The sequence below is a fragment of the Thermobia domestica genome, chromosome 12 (genome assembly GCF_964235325.1).
Source record: "Thermobia domestica chromosome 12, izTheDome1.hap1.1, whole genome shotgun sequence".
NCBI classification, from domain to species: Eukaryota; Metazoa; Arthropoda; class Insecta; order Zygentoma; family Lepismatidae; genus Thermobia; species Thermobia domestica.
In genome coordinates, this window is record NC_137465.1 from 127,679,870 (window position 1) to 127,698,982 (window position 19,113).

Here is a 19,113-nt window from a genome sequence, read left to right on the forward strand (position 1 = left end):
CCGGCACAAGCTAACTTGATAGGAGATCGAACCAAGTATCCCACGCACCAGAAGTGCTCTAAGCTTCTAGAATGATGTAGCCCAGTCAGCGGTGCATGAGTGTGTACGCACGTGCTGGAAAGGATCTTTTTTCTTTCTCGTGGAATCAGTGCCCTTGTCAAGTGCTGCTGTAGGTGCATGTACTTACTTTTCTGCTTGTAATAAATGTATACGAAGATGGCAAAACATGATATGTACAACGGTGCAGAGAAGTGAATTTCAACTTCATGAATCAGATCAATACGAGGATGGCAAAACATGCTATGTCTTTTTTTTTTTTTTTTCTGCTTTTCGCTGTGGTGATTTGTCACATTCAGAACTATATGCTAGGAAAAGTTTTTATTATAAACCTTTAATTACGAAAAATCTTTACTTAACGGTATATATATATATATATATATATATATATATATATATATATATATATATATATATATATATATATACAGTGAAACCTCTACTAACGGACACCCCTATAAAGCAGACACCTCCCGTAACGGACATATTTTGTAATCCCCAAACACTGTAATAGGAAAAATCATATTGGCAAACCTCTATAAAACGGACACTCTATAGTACGGACACGGACAGTATTTTCTGTCTTTTATAGGTATTATTTACCTCTGTATTACGGACACTTTCTCTAGAAACAAGTTGAAAAATACAGTAAAAATTCATTTTTAGTACCGGTACTTCATACATGTGTCATCAAGGAAGCATTGTGACAACATTTTGCCTCCTCAACTGTCTACTCAGCAATCCAGACGAAGCATTATCTGTTTAACAACACCCTCATGTCCTTTGCTCGCACTTCACTCCCACTCAACCTGTTTTAGACACTAAAGTGATTGACAGTTGCCTGCAGACACGTTATTCTACTGTCCCTCTATAATATCTGACCAAGCAGAAGACAAATTTAGTATCTTCTGTCCTCGGGTACGCATATTGTCTTAAAAAAAAAAAAAAAAAAAAAGAAAAAGAAAAAAGAAAAAGAAAAAGACACTACTGGACTGCAATTAACCTATAAATTAAAGGAACATACTGTAAACGTAGTAAGTAGTGATAAGTGTAAAGTGCAGAAAACTATAACATCTTATCTCCATGTTGTGTCTAGAACATAGAGTATTGAATGGCAGAGGATAATGCAGGTTCAGTATCATTTTGGTAATAATCTTAAATACATGCTTCATGCAATTATTTTTTTTTCTAATTGGACAACGTATTTCCGGTTATATATTTAATCAGCTCTGCAGTATCAGAACTGAGTAGGCGACTAGTCAGCATACTCGTATTTACATTGGATAGTAGTATTCTCCATTGACCTATGATAACAGAGAACTGAAGGCATTGAAATGAATAAAACTTCAGTTTGTGCACACTTTCTGCTTGGATAGTGCATAATCAATTGGCACTCAATGGTGATAAGTAAAGAGGGGAAATAAATCAATACTCTTATTTATTTGAACTCTAATGACTTCTTTTTATTCACAAAGAATGCCTTATACATGCAACAAAAAATATGCTGCCTACACAGAGATTACAAAAACGTTCAATAGTCTGAGCATACCAGACAATTACCGTTTTCCTTGACCCTTGGGCAGAAGGGAGAGAGTGAGTTCAATCAGTTGTGTGCCAAGGCAAAACCAAATTCAACTTAGTATTTATTTTACATCTCTGTGTTGTCCTGTGATACAATTTGTATTTATTTATTTTATTAAAAGTTCCCTGATAAATGCTCCAGCTTTCAACTTATCCCGTCTCAATTCAGATCTGTGCAAATATCAAAGAGTAAATAAAACAAACCACTCAGTCAGTTCAGTACTGAAAACACCCACGAAATCTTGTTACCAGAAGACAGCTCCTTGTAAGAACACAGTATAGGAACTCTGTTATTCAGTGCTTCTGTTTTCAACCTTGTTTCATTATTTCCCTTTTTATTATTGTGTAATAATTCCTTACTTTTTTCTCTTTTTTTTTATCAAACATAAACTTTTCTTATAATGGGAAAAAGAATTCACACACAAATCAGTTAATGGATATTTTTCTTTTCAGCTACACGAAGTACCAATGTTGGGATCAAAAGCAATTTAGTTTCTTCACACAAAAGCATAAGTTAAAACATTTTTCAACCAAACTAAGTTGGAGTTTCTGATCTATAGTTAAAGACTTATTTATAAATGCCGAAAAAGGTAAAAACTCTATTTAAAGTTATACTCCTTGTACAATAATGCAATTAACCGAACAGCATTAAAATAAAGAAAAGGTGTTTACTTATCTAATTAGTAAACACTTTCCTTTATTCTAATGTTACAATATGCGTCAACTGTACACATTGACTTATTAATTAAACAGCATTAATTAAACCCATCACATTGTGAGGTAGAAGATGGTTTGATATTCTCACAAAGAGCAAAAATCACAAACTTTGATATAGGCGAATGTATTGAGGGGGAGTGACTGTATATGTATGTGTGTATATGCATGTGTATTTGTATTTCTGTGTGTATGTTAATACTTTATACGGTCAATCAGCAACATTGCAGGAGTATTTCCAGCACTGGTTTCTAAATTTATTACAAACAAGTGCACATATTCCCATTGATACAGAAGAAGATTGTTATAATATTATATATATATATATATATATATATATATAATTATTATTATTATTACAAGAGGACCATGGTATTAACGTGTCTTTTAACATAATGAGCCGTTAGAATTTAGAATTCGGTCTTGAATACTCCATGAAATGCTGCGTACTTGAACCATCTAACATTTTTCTTTTTCTTTTTTTTTTTTTTTTTTTTTGTTTGTTTCTCTAATTACCAACAAATTTTCTATCTTGACCAGATAACAAATGGCCACAGTATTTTGCCCTAAATTTTCTCAGGAATGGTGATAATCAATGTATTACAAAAATATAAAACTAATGCCAAATGTATGGAATTCGTATTAAATCTTTGTTGGAAATAATAGGAAGCCATCTTTATGAGGAACTATAGGGATGAAAAAGAAGTTCTGATACCGAGAATTATACTTTAGAAGTAGTTTTCTGTATAGGTAAAAATAAACTGATTTTTCAGAAAAAACAGCGAGTATATATAGCTTGTATAATATTTATAATATATATATAATAATATATGTATGTATATATAAGTGTATGTACATATTTTTAATAAGAGAAAACGGAAACAAATATGCTGCCCTTGCAAGTTCGTTTTTCTTTTTGTTTAACATTACACATCCATTCGCGTCATATGCTACAAATATCATCACACACACACACAGAGACAATATCTCAATCACACACGCTTCGAATTCCAAACAATACATCTGCCACTGTTGCCAAAGAGATACCAGTACAATACAAAACTAAAAAATTCTTCACAGTAATACAAGATTCTCTCTTTCTTCTTATGTAAATTTTCTCTTTATTAATTAATTATTTCTTTACATATCACAAGCACCTGAAAGCACAGGATAAAAGGATATGGACCCTGTCTATTACCTGCCTGGACAACAACAGAGCTGGTTCACTGGAAAGTCTGTAATAATGACACATATCTATCCCATCTGATAAGAGATGCACATGTGTATATGACTGACTGTGCAAACAAACATACATACATACATACATATCCCCTATTTCGTTCACAGTATTCAACACTAATCAAAAAGCTACAGCAACAACTCTTTCTTCTAGTTTACTGTTTTTATCTTTCTTCCACTTCAGTAGCTTCCAGTGATTTTTACCCTTTAAGAACAGACTGGGCTTCCAGTAAAAAAAAAATTAAAAGATATATATTTCTTCTGTATGTGTGTGTGTGTGTGTGTCTATATATATTGTGTAAATGTTTGTATGTATTAATACGGTTTGAGAGTCTGATATTTTAAACCTGTAGGAACAAATGGCATTCCCTGTGAAGTTGAAGTAGTTTCGATTTGTGAACCTGTTCTTATATTTTAATTTATTGTGCAACTTGAGGTACTTCTGGTTGTCCTTGGTGCCATTTACATTCCCTGAATTCGAATGAAGACCACAAACAATATTTTATTTTAATTGTATACTTTAAAAGAAAATCAAAGCCGGATCATACAAATCTTTCCTTTTGGTCTAACATTAGTTTAATGAAACAAAATTCATTTATTCTTTTTTTTTTAAATTAAATACAAAGTTAAAACAAATAACACTTTTTGTTTATTAACAAAGCAATCCTGAAGTTTACGTTTTCTTCTTTTTAAACTGTCATATTATGCGGCACGTAAACTGAATTGTGATTTATAATTAATTTATTTTATTTACACATGCGCATATTTGTCTTGAGGGACACTGAACGATTCCAAGAAAAGAATGTGAAAAATAATAATAATGATGATAATAATATTTTTCAAAAGAAGACTAACCCTAATCTGTTTCATGAAATCATTTCGAACAACACAAAACTATTAAACACACACATATACCAATAGCAGAAACCCAACTGAAGTACATTAACTTCTTTACAACATTAAAAACTCTGTGCAGATGGCTTTTTTTAGGGGAGCAAAACTGTAATGTTCATCATAATGTCCCAATATCATGAGTTCTTTCTTTCTTTTTTTCTTTTTTTTTCTTCTTTTTTTTTTAGCTGAAACATGGCTAAGCCCACGACTTAAGCCAGAAATTCTACCAAGAAAAGATCTCATGCGCTTTAAATTTCACAAAGCATTATTTCTTTTCCTCTTTTTATTTTTAAATTATCTTATGCATATGAACACCAGAACAAAACACTTCTTCATCGTCTTGACAAACTTCTTAAAAATTGCCTTTATCTTCAATTCAAATAACGGAAACATGAAATGGCAATTATACACATACACACACACACACACACACACACACACTCACGCTTACACGCACATACATACGCTCTCGCTCTCATCTTCTGAACTTTAAAGTATTTCCACTAATTTGCTTCTTCTGCCCACTTAAAATTGGCAGTCTAATGTTAAAACTTCACCTGCATCATAATCAGTATCGTAATTGCACTGCAAATACACTAAAGATCGTGTCCAAGCACAGGTGTGAAAATCACAGACAGTGGTCCAATGAGTCTCGTTTCTATTTACAACTTGTTTGCCCTGTGCTCCCGAAGACCTAAGTGCAGGCTTGGGGGTCAGTAAATAACTTCATACACTGTCGCCTTCTTGTCACCCGAACCTGTGACAATATATTTGTCGTCGGCTGAGATGTCGCAACTTAAAACTGATGAGGATTCTTTGGACTGAAAAGGAAAAGAAAAATGTATATTTACTACTGTAAAACAATTATTTATTAATATTTTAATTTACTTTGACTAATTTATAATTATAATAATAATAATATACGATACCATATACTGCTGTTATTTTGAGCACCTACTATCTTACCATAGTAAATTGCAAAATAAAATTCCGTTGAAAGATTAAAACGATTAAAACAGCATACAGTAATTTTTAATGGATTACTATTAATACGTAACAAATTGTTAATTAAATAAAATTTAAATTTACTTGTGCAATTAACTGTGATGTTTTAAGGCACGGTTCCTATAGATAAGCTGGCTCAGGATAAGTTGTTTTGGAGTTCAGCGACCATCAGCACCAAGATTATATGAAACGTGGACCTACAGATTAACGTGATATCTGATCCACACAAACTCCCACCAGAAACTGCACCCGGGTTTGCAATACGCTAACTCAAGTAGGTTAAGACCAGGAATTTTCTCAACTGCGATAAACGCTTTTTGCTACAAATAATTATTTATAGGGGGGGGGGGCAATTTCCCATTCGCACCGTAACTTTAAACAAATTCATTCTCGAAATAAGGCGAGTTCCAACAGTTATAATACTTATTTTTATAACCAGAAATGACGCACATTGAGCACTGCAATTATATCCTAGTAAAAAATACAACAAAAGCGTTCGGCTATGGTTTCATGTCTTCATGGCACTGTGCTGAGCTACGCTGCCGGGAGCAGCTTTCAAGTACAAAGGCGAAAAGGCTCAAATGTACTTCTAGATGATGTTTTTTTATATATGGGGATATAAGCAGGATAGTGGGCTCTGTGCTTTACTTGTTTTGGAAGGGGAGGGGTAATAAACATTGATTTCTTGAAAGAAAATCTATGTCTCTATCAATAAATAGTCGAAAGTTTTTGATACAATATTACCTAATCATGACAGTAACACTTTTCAAGAGGATTCGGTATTTGAAATGAATGCGAGTATTATACGGAACAAAACATTCATTGGTAAGTCCCATCATCATGCCAAAAATCATCAGATGTATCATTTCAAGAAAAAGGAAGAAACTAAAAGATTGTGAATATCTTATGAATGTCAAGATAATAGTAATCTGACAAGCACCTCTCATCCTAAATTTCAAGATTACTAAAAATTACTGGTTGTAGTAATGTCAGTGGTACAAACATGTATCATTAACCTTCTGACAAGAACGACTGCCCCTGCTAATTAGTACACTGATGAAGCAGATTTAAACGAAGAAAGAAAAGAAAAGGAAAAAGACATTGTTCTTCCGCCATATTTGTAATATCAATTTTCCTATTAACAGCGTGGACCTATCTTGAAATCGCACTTGTAACTTTTAACTTTAATAAATAAAACACGCTTAAATCTTGCACCATGCAAATATCGTCAGGGTAACATTGTTTGACGTACTCTTCAATACCATCGGACTAACAGGGTTACAATTCTAACAGAAACTTGTATTTTTTCAAATGATTCTATGTCAGGTTATTACATATTTTAAATATATAGGCTATGTTAAACGAAAACGTATAATACTACATCTGTTGTTCAGTATTTCAAACTAACGACCTAGAGTATTACAAACATCGAAATACAACCAAATTTCCCTTAAAATTGAGATAACCTGTAATTACAACAACCAAACATTGTTGCTGTAAAGTAACAATTATTTTTAAAATTTCTCACAAATGCACGATTTTATGCAGTATAACAAGCAAGCAATATATATATATATATATATATATATATATATATATATATAAGGAATGGTTTGAGATATTAAATTGCTGTAAACGGCATTATAAATTTATACATCCACTAAAAATCATCTAGGTGATTAGATATGATACTTATCTAAGCACCCTTTCGAAATAAAACCCTTCGAAAAAAAGGTCAAATTTTCAATTCTTTGTAGCCTTGTTCCTACTTACTTGAAATACTTCATATCATATTAAGGTACTTTGGATGTGCATTGCTTCGTCCGTCTCACTCGTGTTATTACTGGTGTAAAGACCACCAAAACTTGCGTTTCTGATACTATAGTATCGTTAGTTTGCAAAATTGACCAATAAGTACATTAGAAATTTGTAATAACCTGACGTAATGCAATTTAAAAAACAGAACTTCGTGTTAGGTTGCTAACACTGTTAATCTGCTGATATTACAGAGTATGTTAAACGATATCTTCGGCTGATATTTGCTTGGTGCAAAATTTCAGTGTTTTTTGTCTATTAGTCGAAAAACGATATAAGGGCATTTCAAAATAAACGGTCCACAGTATATATAGATATACATGAAACTCATCCTATAGATGATTTATTATAACTGATCTTCATTTTAAAAATCTTGTTGGAAGATAATTATGTGTTTATATATGTTAATGGCAATGTTATTCTATATATATATATATATATATATATATATATATATATATAATCAAATAACATTGGCGATAACATGATATAATTACAAAATTTACGGTTTAGATTCCCGGTAGGGACATTCGAGCGAAAAAGTGTAAACAGCTTTTTCAGGCCAGTCATCTTGAATGAGGTTTTCCTCATTTACACCAGACAAATGCCGGGCTGGTACCTAACATATAGGTCCCAGGCCGCTTTCCTCTTTCCCTTTCCCCGGATAGTGTGCTCGCCGAGGGACGTCATCTCTCAAAAACGTGACAGGCTAACATGGCCATAGATGCCTAAATCCAAGAAATTAAAATCCCAAAAAATGTAGATCAGTTATCATAAACCATGAGTTTCATATTCGAATATGCTGTCTATACGCGCTATTTTATACCGTAGAAAAACATCGGACAGAAAAACCCCCTTCCTCCCAGAACTACTAGTATAGGTCTATTCTCATCTTTATTGACGGCGTTTCACTGGTAACTTATGACTCAGTGTCTCATCATCACTGACGCATGACCATTGCAGTTGACGCATGACTACAACGAATGTACCTTTCGAATATATGAAATTAGCACAACATGGGTCAAAGCAAAGATATGACAAATTCATCAAAGGGGTTACTGTGTTTAGGCGTTCACCCGCTACATTTACTGGTGTATCAAAATGTGTCTACAAGCAATGGTCTAACATGCGTGTGAACGCAAAACGACGGCATAACTATGATTCGCAGAAAGGCTCTGAGTCAGAAACACCGCCGACGAGTTTTACGCCTCATCAGGGAGAATTGTTCCCAAACCGGACAAGAATTGTTGCAGTCTGTGAATGCAGTCCATCTCAATTTCTGAAAGAACATTGTGAATTTCATGCAATAGACATCAGGAGTCAAGTATCAATGGTCTAATGGACGTAGACACTGGACTGTAGCGAAATGGAAATTTGTAGTGTTGTCCAACGAGTGGCATCTTTGTTTTTAGTCCAATTTCGCAAGGTATCGAGTACACCGAAAGTCGAATGAAGTATTTCATCCACAGTAGATGGAGACTGTCAAATTGGAGTGGTTCTGTAACAGTGTGTTGCTGTTCTTTTACCATAAGTTAAGCCCACTCATACATATGGATGTAAACATGAACCAGCACGTTTGTAACTTATTTCGACATTCTCGGTTACCAGATATTGTCGTTTCTCCAATATCTTCATGATGAACATGGAATGGACATTCAACTCTCATCTTCCAAGATATGAGCCATTGTGTTGAAGGGCTCAAAGTGACCGGGTGAGACGCAAAATAGATATCTTCGTACTTTTCAGAACTAGGAATTTACTAAGTATCAAGTGAATTCATGTCAATATGGTATACCGGCAACAATTTGTGGAATCACTTCCAAACAGAATCCAGACGATTATTCAGGACAGAAGCAGTATTTTTTACCCAGTATTAACTAAATTCTACGGAGGAGTATTTAATTTTGTTCGCTGTACGTAGATTTGCTTAATTACACAGTCAGAAGAAGTTATATATGCAAACTGAAAAGCACTTATTTCAGAGAGAAACACTAAAGTTATATCTTCACTGAACATTCATTTTATACCTGAAAGATGGAGGCTCCATACGGCGTTCTCCATGCATTTAATAAATTGTCCTTTCCCGTGCTAACAAACCACTTCCCACACGCCGCAAATTTCAGAGATAACACACAACTCTCATGGAGATGCAGCTGATATTTGTCTGGTTTAGCGCAGTGTAACACTTCCACATTCGAATTTTCCATGCCAACTGCTAACCATTCGCCAGTGGGGCAGTAACCGAGGGAGAAGATTTGAGATGTAAAGTCATGCTGTTGCAATTGTCGACCTTCTCGCAAGTCCCACGACCTCACTGTATTGTCTAGTCCGCCTGTCCATAATTTAGTGCCATCTGCAGATATATCTATGCAACTAGCACCATCTGTATGGCCTTGAAACTGTCGAACCAAAGTCTGGTTGTGGAGATCCCAAACTGCAATGTTACCGTCACTGCAACAGCTGAAGCACACCTAAAAGTAAAGATACAAATAAATACAGGAATTATAATTATATAATATTAGTTATAATACTCATGTGTTCAGGTGTGTATTTATAGAAAGAAATCTTCATACCTTTTAAAACACTCTTATTTACTTAAACATAATATTATCTTAATGCTCGCGTACCCTAATTTTAGCAGAGAAAAGTGCAAATTTATACCTGGTATATAATGCGCAGCACAACTTAGGTTCAAAAAATGATTCCTCCGAATCTGTGACGTAATTTGTAATCTCATCTATTGTAATCTGTACACAGACTCAGTAAAAGCAAACATCCTGTTGAAATTATACCTTGTATACCTATATCACTGTATTTTTGGGTTAAAATATTTGTGAGAAGTAGCACCTTACACAACCGTAATAACATTATCTTACTAATAAAAGTTTGAAAATAAGACAACATCACTATGTTTAGAAACAAATAATATTAAAACCTTTTCGTTCTTTAGTAATTAATAAGTCTATGACTAAAATATTTCTTATTTTCTACAAAAGTCAAATATTTACGGCTCCCTCAACTATAATAACTGACCGAAATCAAATTTCCTTATTGATGATGTCTCTCTATTTTATGTGTCGGTCATTTCAACGAAACTTTTACATATCAAAAAGAAGAAAGGAGAAAAAACAGTTAAATGCGCTTAAAAGAAGAAAAAAAAGACGACTCATTAGTTCTTAAATAAAAGTCGCTTCGCATTTTACTTTTTACGAAAGAGGGAGAAAGAGTACCAAAAGAAAGAGGTACTGTAGATCAATAGCTCTCAAACTGTTTCGTGAAATTCTGTATAAAATTTCTTGTAATGCTGGGCAACTGGTATCAATATTTAAGAGGAAATGCAAATAAGTGTTTATATAATTCGTTTTGGCAGCTATAAAATTACAGCACCTGAAATATTTCTCTGTCAAAATTGTACCATATTTCATTTTTCCTACTTCTTCATTGCTTTAGCAACTTTTGGTACACTTAGCAAGCGATTCCCCATTGTTGATAAGACGCGGTCATTGTTAAATTGAAACAGCTATTAGTTAAAACCTTTTGATTCTAAAAATGCAGGTATAGTGCGTTCGCTATCCTTATATACAGTTGCTATCCGATGCCAACACACCGTGGGTGGTGGAGGATGTCACCAAACTCAGTATGTGAGCTTATTTATGGCTGGCCGAAGGAAAGTCGGTGAGGGTGCTAGTTCTGTTGTTGCCAACTTTTCCTTTTTATTTTATTTTATTTTATTTTATTTTTTAATTTTATTTTTTTAACCACTGCATTAAAACGTAATACCTCAGGAGAAACATTTATGCTTGTTGTGTTACATTGCTCTAGTATCGTGGCAAATACGTTTACTATATTTGAGTTACGGGAAGTAAAAAAGAGTGTGTGTAAAGGAATGAGTAAATGCTTCAAAAAAATGGAGTGAAAAGAAAATGTAAAGGGAACGTAAACATCAGTGAACATGACAATAAAGGCAGATATAAAACAAACCAGTGCTAAAAATAATTCAGAAAGTGTAATTCTAATTATTAATCGTTCAGGAATTATGCATTTGGACGAGTTGGTTATTCCTCCCCTGTATAATTTGTTTTGTGTTGCAAAACAGTGAGTATTAATTTTTTAGCAAAACTCATCACAGTACCCTTAAAAATAAACCACATCCCTTTTTAAACGTAAATATGAAGAAGCGAAGCTTATTCACGAAAATCTCATCAAACCCTATGTACACGATATTATGTCTACAATAGTAGAAATGTATCTGTTAACTTTAACTGTTTCAGAAAGTATTCAGGGCCTGGACTCTGACGTAGAAGCAGAAAAAAAAATCAAAGGCTTTCTTTAGACTACAGTGGACGAAAGCTCTGATGAAGCCCATATTGTACTTCTGGTTTATGTAATGGATGCTACTGACGTTCTTTAAATCTAAAGATCTGTTCAACAGGTGAAGAAATTTTCACTACAGCTGTTCATGTTGAAGAAAAAGGATGATCGTGGGAACAAAGCGTGGATATACGCACTACTGGAGCTTTGTGTTATTCACAAAAGACAAGCGCTGGTAGTAAAGCGAACTCAGAAGATACTTGACATTGTTCTTGATGAGGCAATAAAAATAGTAGTTTATCCAATTTAAGCCTCTTCCAATGCTTTTCGTAAAGGTATGTGTAGTCAGTTCTCACTTTTGTATGCAGAACTAAGATTATTCCCTCAAGGTACAACCTAGTTCATCTTCAATTTAGTTGTAACATGTGGCACACTTCACCAATATTTCTTCGTTATCTGAATTACTTGAACCTATTTCTTTAGAAACGCTTCGTTAATGTGACTTCAGCCTACGATAAAATTGATAAAAATAAATAAATAAATAAAAATAAACTTTCTGAGAAATGTGCACTGACGAGGAATGTCACAGACCGTCTTCTTGAACATAATAAATATTTTATTTACTTTTACCTCTTGGACTAGACCATGTTGTCGGAAAGCATTGACACTTCCATCATTTGAAGAAAACTTTCGCAGTATTTTCCTAAACCTGAAGATGGTATACATTGGTTAAGAGATCTCTTCATAGTTCGCCAGCCGCCTACGTTTCACCGATGAATGAATGAAAAGAGTGAACAGCTTATATGTATTAAATTTAACCACAACTTGGAAATTTTACAGTCGTTGAGTTTTAAAAATACCGTCCTCAAACTATTTTACAAATATTTGAATCAGAGAAGCGGTGATCTTTTATTTCTTCACCTTCTATTTATCCTTATTGCCATTGCAGTCTGTATTAGTTGTACACAATCACAAAGTGTTTTATAGGAGGTGCACCAAATTGATTATGGTTATAATTTTCGAATATTTAATGTTTACATAAAATTATAGAAATAATGTTATATTACTGACATACCTTGGAGTCTGGACTAATGGCCAAAGCGTAGCAAGCAGGTGCACTGGAGGTAAGTTCCGCTTTTATTCTTGGAGTAGGTGAAGCGAGATCCCATATCGAGAGATTGCTAGCTTCTCCACCGACGATAAGTGTTCGACCATCAGGTAATAATTTCACTGAGCGGATATAGTTGTCCCGTTGCTGCAGAACAGAACACGTGAGTTTTATTTACTGTTCACGTATTTTATTTTATTTTAATGTAAAGATCATAAAAATTCAAGTTAAAGAGCTTATTATAAATGTTTTAATTTTCTAATTGTTATTACTATTTATTTGCATTTTATATAGGCTTGAATTTCTTTATTATTACTAATTTATTATGCTTTGTATGTTGGAGTCTCTCAAGAAAAATAAAAGCCAATCAACCCAAAATAATCTAATCACCTACTGAAATCTACATCTATAGCAGATTTGATGTTCAAAAAAATGCATTCTTTTGTCCATTTTCTATATTTGCTATCTTATTCACGCATGCTAGGAGTAGAATTTGAAATAGAAGAAATTATTTCTGAATATTCAAAAATTGCTTGTGAACAGTTTCACACTTTTTTCTGCAAGAATCTAATTAATTGTCTCAATCTAGTTTTAAATTAATCAAACTCCTTTCTTACTAACTTTACATACATGAAATATATAATTACTTTCAGACTGCTTTGTCCATACTCCTGACTGGCAGGCACTGAAACCCCGCATTCTGGTTCCAGTTCGTGCCAATCCAGCAGACAACATTTTCTATCATAGTATTTCATCAAGTTTCTGTTCCTACTGATGCTTAGTGCATATAAATAAATTTAAATAATTCTCTTAATCTTAGCTGAAAATCACTGTTTCTTAATGCAAATGCCTCTACTCATCATTTAAAGGCATGCAAATGCCTTTAGATTAACACTGAAATTCACAAAAATCAATAAATCACGCTGGATACGTATAATATTTAACATCTTTGAAATTTCAATGTGAAAGTTATATCTTACAAAGCATTTTCTCTAAATGATCTTCATGCTTCTTTTGAAATCAATCTATCAGTTTTAATACTCAAGAAAATATTTTCCTATTACGATAGTTTAATTTTTTCAAACTAAGAAATTAAGTATAGTTTTATTATTTATTAAAAAAATTATCAAGTATCCTTACCAGGCAGTCTAACTGTGAGACGGGACTCTTGCTAACTGGCTGGCTAATGTCCCAGACCTTAACACATCCTTTACCTCCCGTGTACACATACTTGGTTGGATTACTAATGGTCACGGCACACACAACTTCCCCATGGCTCAAAGTGTTGATTTGCCGAGCATGCCTTGGAATCCCTGGGCCAATCAGAGCATCAGGTGGGAAAGGCACCGGCTGCATTTGGCCATCAGCACTCACATGGAAAGAGTAAGCCCTGAAAAATCATTTGTACTATCACTCCCCTTCTTGTTCTTATACTTCTATTTACATATACAATAAATATATTATGATTTTTCAAAATAGATTAACTATCTTTCTTCAAATCGGCCTTACAAATTATGCGACTTTTTACTGTTTTAGAATTTTATCTACTAGAGAGAGAGTGTGTGTGTGAATCAGTAATTCACAAACAAAACGAGAATTTTGTAAACAATCATTCTTGGAATGGAAACATTCCTTGGTAATTAGTTATTTACATGTATCTAACTTCTTTCTGCCTCTAAGTTTTGTACGAGCTTTTGTTTCCATTTCTATTTTGCTTAGCAAACTATGCAAATCTTAAATCTCATGAATGTATGCCTTCAGAAGCAAAAACAGTTTAGCAGTAAAAGAATTCCGATACTCTTGCATACTATATTCTGTATTTGTCTTATGCATTTGATGTAAACGCTGAGTTTTTCAGTTTAACGTCCCATGATTATGCCATTTAAGCTAAGGGAAACGAATGATTATGTTGAGCTTTTAATACTTAAGTTGTGATATATTATTTCTGATTGAATTCTTAGAAAAATAGATTTTTTTTATTATTTCTGCAACCAGCACATGCATTAAGAATAGGGGCACGAGTTTTTCGAACTAAGAATTTAAAAATTTCGTGTTTCGTTTTTCATATTTCGCGTTTTGTCGCATTTTCCAAATAAAGTTTCGCATTTTGTAGCTCATGTTAAGAATATATTCCCTGACATTTTCACAACTGTTCCTTTTATTCATAAATCCTACAGAAATAAACCATTAACTACCTAAAAACAAAATACACTGAATATTTCGCTTGACATCCTAAATTTCACTTACAGAAAATTATATTTTTTTAAATCAAACTGAAGGAAAATCAGAAACTAAACTTAGTATGAGTAGGAAACTTTTGCTGTCTTCTGAAAACACACAGGCACAAGTTACATTTAAGCATGTTACACGTATCTACATTTTCTTCGTCCATTGTTGTACGTTTGTCACTTATCACCAGTCTATACTTGGAAATAAACCACACTGGCGTTTTTAAATTAAAGAAACCTATTTTTAAATTTTCGCGTTATTTCGTGTGTTGTTACAAATATCGCGCAAAACTGCCAATTTTATCGCGCAACGGAAACTAATGAAAATATACATAGAATATCAAGAATATCATAAAACGTCGAGAAACTGAAAATTACTTAATTCTGACGCATTTCGCTTTATCGCGTATTGCGAAAAACTCGTGCCTTTAATTAGGAATAATATATTATTTGAAATACTCAATCTTATTTGTTGTATTTAATCAATAATTTTAATAATATGAAAGCTATAATAATCTAGGTTCGACATTTTATAGGTGGCAAACAGTCCAAAGGTCTGTTTAATTTTCTGGTATTTTTCTTGAAACCTGTTAAATTTAGTAGAATCGGGTATCATGGAGTTGCCAGCAATTCCACAGAATGGTGTAATTATAACAATGAACCTGCTAGTCCTTTTTTCGAAACACTATGATATTGGTCAGTTGAACAGTTATCATTATCTATGACGAGTGACAAAGTTGTGAACGAGTCATTGAAGCTGTGTTAGGCATTTCAGTTTTCTTTTATAGCGGACACAGAACTGCATTCATGAAATAAAATGAAATTTCTAGTTTATCGTCCCACGATTATGCCCTTTAGGCTAAGGGAGATGGTCGATTAATGGAAATAACTTATTACGAAAGGACTGATGGAATGGAATGTGGAAGAAAACGGGAGAATCCCGAGAAAACCCACATACATGATGCTGTCCACCACCAACTCACATGACTTGGAGGAACTATATTCGTATTCTTGTCTATCAACACTAGAATTTAACAACGGGAATAGCAATTTACACTTATGAATATGTGAAGTTACGTATTGTAACATATTCTAAGATATAAAATGCAAGAGGATCAAATTATGTCTTTCTTATATAAACAGGGATTGAAATAAATACCAATATCAATGTGTGCTTCATGCTATTAATAACTTATTGTTCGTATCTTCCGCACACATCGTTTGACAAATAAGTGAATAAATGTTTTTAACACGTAAATAATCTTGATTGAACAAATCACAGTATAAAATACTTACGGCTTTCCACCAGGTATACCGCCGAGGCCTGCTCCAAGAGGAGCTCGCATTTGTGAATGAGGATCGTAACCTACCTGTAATTAAAAATGAAAAGTATAAAATGAGAAGTATTCCTAATTACAATTTCTTATATTGAATTATACAATAAACTCGCGTTTAAGAAAAATATTAGAAAATAATAGTAATTACAGTTTTTATATATATATCTGAAATTATTCTCCTAGCAGCATTGAAATTACATTACATTCTCAAATCTCAAGTTACAGTTACCATCTTCAGAGGCACAGAAGTGTCAGAAGTCATACGAGAATAATGTAAGGAATTTATAATGTATATAGTTGACTGAATTTCACTGTTTAGTGTATCTGTTTAGTGTAGATACATTCACATTCCTCCTATTCCGCAAATACTGTCCTGAATCCATGGAACCATCCCATCCCCTTACTTGGATTATTATGTAAATTGAAATATGGACTTACCAACGGTGGCCTTGGATAACTGTTGAGCGCTGGTGATAAGTTATTATGAAGTGCACTATATGCCCCTGCAGCTTGAAGCTCATGAGAACCCGATAAGTAATGTGGATACTGGGCTGTGAAAAAGAAGAAAGACATATTACAATAACGTAAATACACGGCTCTTTTAAAGAGAAAAAAAAAAAAAACTATTCCTATATTGTTTAGGCTTTAGATTTCATATCAATACATGATATTTTATAAGGTTTTGATTTTCAATAATTATAAGTGGAAATGAAGGTAATGTTATATATTCATAATCACAACAGTAACTTTACAAATGTTTTGGCAATGGTGAACACAATTCTACAAAACAACTTCTATAGTACATATGCAGTCAAAAAGGAATTTCTACTGCAACGTATTCGCAATAGTAGGTCGTTCAAAGAAAAGATGTTTGAGTACAAGTGTTTAACATTAACAAGAGTTTAAACTTCGTCTGTACAGAACAGAGGGAAAGCTGTGAAGCATCCAGCTGGACGCCATACTGGAATCCAGCGAAAGCAATCAATCACAGTTTGTTACTTTCTTTTATTTTATATAATAGTGTTTCTACTATTTTCTGGTAAGAAATGTTTTCCATTCTCGCTTTGTAACACCTGTATTCCCACTAAGCTAAACAATAGAAGTGATATATGACTGTATGGTTACATGTAAAAAGTTTGAGAATATTTACATCAATAACACAAGCAAAGATGTGGTATTTCTGAAGAGGACATAATTGCATTTTAACCCTCAGTCTGGTGCAATGCAATTTGTCACATGTGTACGTGCGCAATGTATCTGTCAGTCATAATTGTAAAATAGGAATTCCAAGAGGATAATTAGTTCCAGTTAATCCATAGTCTTCATCTGTTCCTTTATCATTCTACTCTGGTGCAGAATCCTCCTTTTGTCCTTGCATATTGTTTTCTGACTCAGTATCGCTGCTATCCTGACACTCGTCCTCATTATCGTTAGAATACTCCAACAAACATACAATACTTCAACATACAATACTCCAACATACAATACTCCTGTACTATTTCATTAAATTCAAGAAATATCTTACTCGTCCTTTTCGTTCACAAATCTACATATATGAATATAAAGATATGCAGAAAACAAACGTTAATACTGTCTCAGACAAGTAGAACTAAACATTATATATAAGATTTATTCCATAAATATTGATAAGAATAAATATTTAAATCCGTGACTGGTCCAGAGGCAGGTTTAGCTCTGCCAATCAGAACATGAGATATCTGAAATTGAATAATTTGTGTGCCTGTCCGACAAGTTGCGCCTGGCAGAATTGATGAACTACTCCAGAATACATTAACTAGGAAAGAAGTGTCGGTGCATATGTACACCAGATATTGAGTGTATCAGAAGCAAAAACCAATAATCTGAAAGCGCGATATGTTGAGGACTTAAAAGAAAAGGGCAAGTTTAAACACACTTACCTAAAGAAGGTGCTTTGACTACAGGCTTCAACCCGCTACCCCCAGCTGCACTGCTCCCACTCCCTCCGCTGGTGGGTGTGACTGACTTGGAGATCGGTGTCGTGGGCTTCTCCCCATCCAGTTTCTTTGTGGAAGGTGTGCTGGCATTAGACGACGTCCCACTTCGAGGGCTGCAGGGAAATCAGGCCATTAGTGCAATATTGGTGGTCACAGGATAAAAGGGCAAAGGCATGACTGGACTGACAGGAGTACAGGGGACATGTGAAATGGACAAAATGATACAAGGTCAATGGTGTAACAGATCCATTCTTTCATTGTCAAAATATAAATATATATATATATATTCCTCAACACTATATTCAAACCCAGAACATTATATGTATACCGGATAAAATTAATTAACCCGTTAACTGTTAGCACACGTATATCTAAGCTCGATATAAGAGGACCAGTGACATCTCTAATTACAGAAATACATCAATATAAGAAAACGGGTAAAATATGATACACTACGTTACTTCCTCTTCTTTTATATACATAGCTATATTACATTTTTCTTTACTATTGTTTCAGTTTCTTCATTTTTGAAAAGAAAAAGATTTAGTAATTACAATGGAAATTGACTCTCTGAATGAAGAGAACCAAAACAAAAACTTTCAAATACAAGCAGGCAAAAATGGGAAAATTTTGAAAGGAATAAGGACCAAAATACAAGGAAAGAATTGAGGAAATTTAAGTGTTAGAAGAGGGGAAAGTACATGGGATGAGGATATGGTTGGCCATATCTTTCAATGCCTGCGCCAGGAACGCACCTGTGTGGACCCACATGTTCTTTCTTTGGTGGCAATTTATCCAAACCATTTTCGCGGGGTGACGTTGTACCATTTGGCGGGGAAACAGGGTCC

General features: G+C 33.7%; 1 protein-coding gene across 5 annotated transcripts in view; it reads right to left on the reverse strand.

Moving 5' to 3' along the window:
* Positions 1 to 1,738: 1,738 nt before the first annotated feature.
* LOC145666637 (transducin-like enhancer protein 4) overlaps positions 1,739 to 19,113 on the reverse strand; it is a 355,168-nt gene continuing 337,793 nt past the window's right edge. For 4 of the 5 annotated variants that reach the window (XM_081734089.1, XM_081734086.1, XM_081734085.1 and 1 more), the window contains 8 exons: positions 19,021 to 19,112; positions 18,209 to 18,378; positions 16,728 to 16,840; positions 16,249 to 16,322; positions 13,865 to 14,114; positions 12,692 to 12,871; positions 9,333 to 9,776; positions 1,739 to 5,306 (listed from right to left, as the gene is read on the reverse strand). In XM_081734089.1, coding sequence (XP_081590215.1) covers positions 5,199 to 5,306; positions 9,333 to 9,776; positions 12,692 to 12,871; positions 13,865 to 14,114; positions 16,249 to 16,322; positions 16,728 to 16,840; positions 18,209 to 18,378; positions 19,021 to 19,112 — 1,431 coding nt within the window. In that variant the 3' untranslated portion in view covers positions 1,739 to 5,198. The remainder of the gene's footprint in view (positions 5,307 to 9,332; positions 9,777 to 12,691; positions 12,872 to 13,864; positions 14,115 to 16,248; positions 16,323 to 16,727; positions 16,841 to 18,208; positions 18,379 to 19,020; position 19,113) is intronic. The other variant, XM_081734087.1, reaches the window with a different exon arrangement.